We start from the raw sequence: 6,682 nt of genomic DNA, 5'->3' as shown, positions 1-6,682 counted from the left end.
ATACATATATATATATATATAAAAAAACGTAATATGTCTTGGGCAAGCGTCTTGCGTCTCTCTGGTTTTCTGTAAGTGTTCGGTCTCACCTTGGCTCCCGGGCCGTCCTCGCTCCCCAGCTCCTGCGACACCCTGCAGGCCAGACTCACGGCTGAGATCCTCCTGGGCTGAGTGACCAGCACGCTGCAGGGCTCTCCGCCGGCCAGGAGCTGCTCCAGGATGAACTGAGGGATCTGCGTGCTCTTCCCGCTGCCGGTCTCTCCGGCGATCACCAGAACTCTGTGGCGGCGCAGGGCCTCCATCAGCTGCGGGCGGAGCTGGAAGACGGGCAGCCGCTCTCGGTCAGTCAGCAGCCTGCGGGCCAGAGCCGAGGTCCTCAGCGCGAGCAGCAGCTTCCGGGCGGCCTCCTGCGCCTCCAGGCCTGCTCCGCGCTGGGGCTCCGGCTCCTCCTGCGTGTCCAGGCTCTCCCAGGAGTCCTCGGGCTCGGCGTCGGGGAGCTGGTCCTGCGGCTCGGCCTGCGGGCGGAGGCTCTGCTGCTGTTTGAGACAACTCAGCAGGCGGGCGATGAACTGGTCCCGGGGTTTGTTGATGGCGGAGCGGGTTTGCTCCTCTTCTTTTTGCTCGCCGTCTCTCCACTCGAGCCACACGTCACGGTAGGTGGGCGGCAGGAGCTGATGCACAGACTAACAGAGACCGGAGAGGGATGAAGGAAATGCTTAAACTAATCCAAAACCAAGACTGCGCTAGCACTGCCTGAGGAAGGCCTTCGTTTTAGAGCTGGGCAATGATTAATCGTGTTTAAATCACAGCGAAAATGTACGTTGTTGCGTTACATAATGTGTGTGTGTATTTATTATGTATATATAAAAGACACACACATGCATGTATACATTTAAGAAAAAAAAGTTTTGTGTTATATATGTAATATATAAGTGCTTATATATTAAATATATTAACATGTCATATAAATGTGAGCCCGGAGCAGAAAAGCAGTCTGAAGTCACTGGGATATAAGTGAAGTAAAGGCCAGAAAAGCTTTGTATGGGTCAAAATGATCCACTTGTGTTTTATGGTAAAAAGCATTAGGATGTTAAATAAAGATCATGTTCCGTAGAGATATTTAAAATTTACTGCCATAAATATAATAAAAGGTAACATTTAATAAAATATATTAACAGGTTTTGCCACTAGAGGTTGCATTAATATCTGTTTAATCCCCCGTTCATGACAATATATAATTAATATGAGTCTCTTCAGAAACGCCACGCAGATATTTATTCTTTCTTTTCTGTGTTTGTCTCAATACCTTCTCGTCTCAGTCGGTGTGCGTCTATGGTTTTTGGGATTATCCGTAATTTGCAAAGTGTAATCGTGATCTATGATAACTGAAAAGCTCAATAAATAAAGAACTACCACTTCTGCATTTGTCCACATGTTATCATAGTATTCATAGCCAGAAGCCGAGGATAGAGCGGATATTGAGCTACTGAGAGGAGACCAAAGTGACCAAAACCTGAAAATTCATTGAAATAAATCCTACAGAACCTTTGAGGTAATTTAAGTACACCGCTGCAATATAAGTGATAACGGAAGTTAAAAACACATCTCTCTTATTTGGTTCCATGGTTTTCCCCTCATTATTTTAATTTAAGGAGTATACCGTCTCTGCCTCCTTTTCTTACTCGTTAGCTAATAAATGTCATACGTTTCATAATTATTTGCTCCTCAATCTTTACTCATTTTAAGTTTTATATACCCATTATTTTTTGGTTTTACATTTATATTATATTACATTAGGTATAGGCTATAGGGGGTATTTTTATTCATTTTGTTAATAAAATGTTCTGCGTTGTTAATGTACACACAGTTCTTTTTTCAACCGCTCTATTTAACAGCGAAGGAAAGAAAGAAAACTCAAACGAACTGAAAGCAAACGAATGCTTTTTGTCAAACCTAAAAGTGAGAGTGAAACACTAACAATAGTTGATTTAACTCAAAGCAAGTTAAATCCCAGGTCACCCCGCTGCCTAATTTCTTTTGTTGAGTCAACTCAAATATTTGAGCTGTCTTTTACATTATTTCAGTTGAAACAACTGTTGTTGTTTTTTTACAGTAAGGCCGCTTTCAGACTCTTTAAAAACAAAGTAAAAGCCCCCCCCCACCGCGGTGATATTACTCGTGTAAAAAAAAGACATTTCTAAGCATTTGGTTATTTTTATACTCAATAGATCTTTTCAGTCATTCTAAGCTCTAAAATACATTTTGAGATGCACTGGTTTAAACCGAATGATTTTTGTTATTGAAGCGGGATGCAGACAGAATCCTCTCAGTCTGAGACCAAGGCCAGACCAAGGCCAGACCAAGGCCAGACCAAGACCAGACCAAGGCCAGACCAAGGCCAGACCAAGGCCAGACCAAGGCCATCAAGACTGTGGTGTTTAACGAGTGACTGCAGTGTTTGGAGACGGACCTGTCCTTTGACCAGGTTGTACAGAGCCAGCGTGGCTCCTAAGTGCTGGGCCTGCATGCCGTCTTCGGTCAGGATAGTGGGGCAAACCTCCAGAACGTCATTAGGCCTCTGGATACGAACTCTGACAGGAACGAGACGAGAGCAGACGCTCAAACCTGCGTTCAGCGTACAGTCAGGATACAGAAGAGATTCTAAGGAAACATACTTGCATTTCCAGTATCTGCCGACTGCAGCTTTCTGGAAGGAGGGAGGAGGACTCTTCGGGAGGTTCTTCCTGCACCAATCAATCAGAAACTGTTTGGGAGACTTGCCCGTCCAGCTCCTCGATGTGTAGTCAAAGTCACGGATGTCTTTGGGCTCTTTCTTCTGCTTCTCAGCTAGAGAATCAACAAAGACAGAAAACTAGATTGACATAAAACATAATGTTATTGTGCAATGCCAAATATCAATGTTTTTAAAATGCAATAAGTTACGAAATAAATGCATTTAATTAAAATGCAACATAAAAATTATAGGAAAAAAGCATCAGAATATAGCATAAAATTACAAAGAATCACTTTTGACTAATTGAATAAATCATTGCAAAATAAAAGTTACTTAATCTAAAGAAAAATGTGTTATTTTATTTTATTTTATTTTAGACCAGGGATAAAATCTGACAGCAAATTGCGTTTTGGAATCAAAACTATAGTCAAAAAATAACAAATAAAAACAAAAACATACACAAACAGAACAAAATAACAGCATGAAATAAAAATCAAAGCGTACCTTTTTGTGCTGGAGGTGTCTGTGTTTGTTCAAAGAGCTTGAAGTCGAGCTCGTCTTTCCCGTCGGGGACAGCCACCGGCTTCCTGTCCTCTTTAGGAGCGTCTTTGACTTTAAGAGCCGGGTTAAACATCGGATGACTCTCCAAAGACTTCATTTCTGTGAAAGTAAACAAACTCTACTGAAAACACAGGCTCTGAAGACCTCCACGAAGAGAAGCCCTGAGAGGCAGAGAGACCTTGCTGGACGACCCGGATGCGGTCCTGCGCCGTCCTCTGTCCAGCTCGGTCTCTCTTGGCTTTAGACTCGGCCGCCGCGTCCTTGGCGTCGCTCATCTGAGCGCTCAGCAGCAGGTACCGCTCGTTCTGCAGGAAGAGAACGTACAGGACGCTGCTGATGTGATCCTGACACGATGTGGACAGCAGAGCGAGCACAACTCACAGGATCGAACGCCCGGTCCGGCTCTGGGTTAGACGCACTCGCGTGCTGGTCTTCATTTTCTTCTTCTTCCTCGCTCTGATCTTCAGCGTGTTCGGCGTAGCGCAGGATCCACTCCTTCACGCCGTCTCCGCTCTCTTTTACAGAAGTCTGACGTTAAATAAAGGGTTTTTGAGCTTCATTAAATCTCAAAAAGAACAGCTCTCCCTAAAACAAAGATTTAGTGCTTCTTTTTTTTATTTTAGCATATTTGGAGACTTGCAGCGAATGGGTGCCGTCAGAACGAGAGCCCAAACAGCTGATAAAAGCTTCACAGTAATCCACGGCGCTCCAGCCCATCAGTTAATGTCCTGAGAAGTGAAACGTGTTTGTAAGAAACTTCACACCATTTTATTCCTATGCATCTGAATCAGGAGAGAAATAAGAAAGCAGTCCAAAATATTTGGACAACAGGAGACGGACTCTTCAACAGAGGAAGGATTATTATAGATTATGAATGCATATTTTGGCCTGAAGCTGAAGCTAAATGATGAACCTGTTTCTTACAAACACACTTTTTCTGATGGACTGGGGCGCCGTGGATTACTGTGAAGCTTTTATCAGCTGTTTGGGCTCTCGTTCTGACGGCACCCATTCACCGCTACAGAAACAAACTCATCCTCATCTCAGAAAACATTTCCAGGAAACATTCGTTTTTGCGTGAACTACACCTTTAAGGAAACTCTGCTTCTCAACGCACCTTAGCCTTCGGTTTCTCTTCCTGTTCCGGCGCTTCTTTCTCGCTCAGCGTCTGTTTCTCGTCTTCTTTAGGAGGCTGGAACTTCGGCCGACTCTTCTGTTTCTCCTCCTGCATCTTTTGGCTGAATCCCTCCGGAAGCTCATCTTTGATTGGAGAGAAGCACGAGTGAAGAGCAGGGTTTCGGTCTGGTTTCAGCAGGTAGGAGCGAGTGTCTTACCGTCTCCGAGGTTGAGACAGAGCCAGTCGAGCGCCGAGAGCAGGTCTCCTCCGTACAGGGTGCTGCTCTTCATGGCCTCCTCGATGTGCTCCGTCTTAAACTGGAACGTCTGCAGCGCTGTGTATAAATCCTGACAAACAACATACGACCCTACATGACGAGAAACAAAACATATGATCTACTTTAAAGATGAAACAGAGAGGAATTACCAGCAACTTCTTGGAGGTGAGTCTCCCAGATATCGGTCCTTTGTCTGCATGTTCTTGTCTGTATTCATTAATTAACTTGATCACCTTCTTCTCCAGTTCTGGTCGGATAACCACCTTCAAACACGCAAAAAACAATCACGGTTGTGAGACGAGGCACAGACGCATATAGTCGAAATTTGGGGTTGGGAAGATTTTTTTTTATGTTTTAAAAGCATTCATTTGTCAAAACACAGCAAACGTTTATTATAATTTAAATTGCTTTGCAAAAGTCATACATGCAACAAATGACATTTAATTAGTGATATTTACAGCACGTTTTCATATCAATCTTAATCAAGTAAAACCATTGTAAGCCTTACCTTCAGTACTGATTTATCAGACACACTGCCAGAGTCAGTCTGGGCGTTACTGTTAAGACTATATGTTTTGGGAGCTAAAATAAAAAAAATCAAATATTAAAGCATTTGCAGACAAATCGTCAAGACGTGAAACATGATGAAACCATGCAAAAATCAATGCATAGCAACCCACTAATTATTAATTACACTGTACATCATAATTCAGTTATATCTTCAGTCATATATAGTCCTGAACTCTGACCTCTGGGTTTGTTTTCTTTGTCAGTATTTGTTCTCTGTGGCTGTTTTTTGGCGCCGGGTTCAGTTTCTGCGCTGTTTGTGTTCAGAGCTGAGGCTGCAGACTTCTTCTTCTTCCCGCCCATCGCGAAAACTAACGTGTTTTACTGATCAGTGCGCTAAATAAACCACATCTCTACCAAAGAAACGCGTGAAGCTGGGAAACGGTGAAGAAGAGCCCGCTGTCAGGCAGCGAACAGGACTCCACTAGAGCGCGTGAAGACTGAAACTAGTGACGCCTTTTCAAAATAAAAGTTCAGCGGAAACCTTTGGAGCTTCATGCACGAGCAGTGTTTCGTAAAGTGTTACGTTTCTGTAACTAATGTGTTAATTAATATACAGTACAGTCTGTTGGTTTAATTTTGAAATTTTGAAGGCGAATTCTTTGATATTTCGACAGTTTTTTTCATTATTAAAATATTAGTGAACCCGTCCATCTAACAAATAACAATGATAATTTTTTAAACTAAAAATACATTATTATAAAAGCCCGTGGATTTATTTGTCATAGTTTATTTATTTATTTAAATCGTGACGTATTTAAATAAAACTAATTCAATTCCAAATTTAAATTGCATAAAAGTTCTGTTTTTTTCGTGTCTTTTGTCGCGTGTCTTTTAACGTTGCACGCGTGTGACTCGGCGCACATCATTTCCGGCACGCGGCCCGCGCAGCGCATTGTGGGAGTTGTGTCCGTTTGAAGTCATGGCGGACGCCTTCGGAGACGACTTGTTCAGCGTGTTTGATGAAGAACAGGCCGGTTCCAGCAAAAAAGCCGCTCCGAAGCCCGCAGCTCCGGCAGGGTATGTGACCGACAGGACGCGTGTTTGTTTCGCGTCGCGGAGCTCCAGATACTTTAACGACAGAGTCTGACCGGACGCGTTGAACACATGTCTCGCGCACGCACAGATAAATAGAAATACACAATTTCAGCCCTTTACACTTTTATAAATCTAGCTTTCATCAGTGTTTAAACGGTCTCTTGCTGTGGTTTTGGTAACGCAGCGGTTTTTACCTCAGTGTGCATGTTGTACTGAAGGAGCTCTGTGACCAGATCCAGGTTTTAAAACTGATATAAATACATCAAATAAAAACTGAATAAATAAGCTTTCCGATGAGGTCTGGTTTGTTAGGATCGGACAACATTTGCCTGAGATACAACTATTCTGGAATCTGAGTCAAAAAGTGTGTGTGTGTGTGTGTTTGTGT

The 6,682-nt window shown here is 43.1% G+C and overlaps 1 protein-coding gene across 1 annotated transcript; it reads right to left on the bottom strand.

Annotated features, from left to right (window-relative positions):
- Positions 1-28: 28 nt before the first annotated feature.
- LOC122332390 (ATP-dependent RNA helicase DHX29-like) lies at positions 29-5,708 on the bottom strand (the record flags this gene model as incomplete). Its single annotated transcript, XM_043229694.1, has 11 exons — positions 5,439-5,708; positions 5,198-5,271; positions 4,839-4,952; positions 4,630-4,759; positions 4,413-4,555; positions 3,677-3,823; positions 3,474-3,600; positions 3,239-3,394; positions 2,676-2,847; positions 2,471-2,591; positions 29-683 (listed from the first exon to the last, which is right to left on the bottom strand). Coding segments are annotated over exons 1-11 (1,960 nt in total), but the record flags the coding sequence as incomplete, so codon positions are not given.
- Positions 5,709-6,682: the final 974 nt, after the last annotated feature.

Source organism: Puntigrus tetrazona, unplaced genomic scaffold (genome assembly GCF_018831695.1).
Source record: "Puntigrus tetrazona isolate hp1 unplaced genomic scaffold, ASM1883169v1 S000000056, whole genome shotgun sequence".
NCBI lineage: Eukaryota > Metazoa > Chordata > Actinopteri > Cypriniformes > Cyprinidae > Puntigrus > Puntigrus tetrazona.
This window is presented reverse-complemented; position numbering and strand designations above follow the sequence as displayed.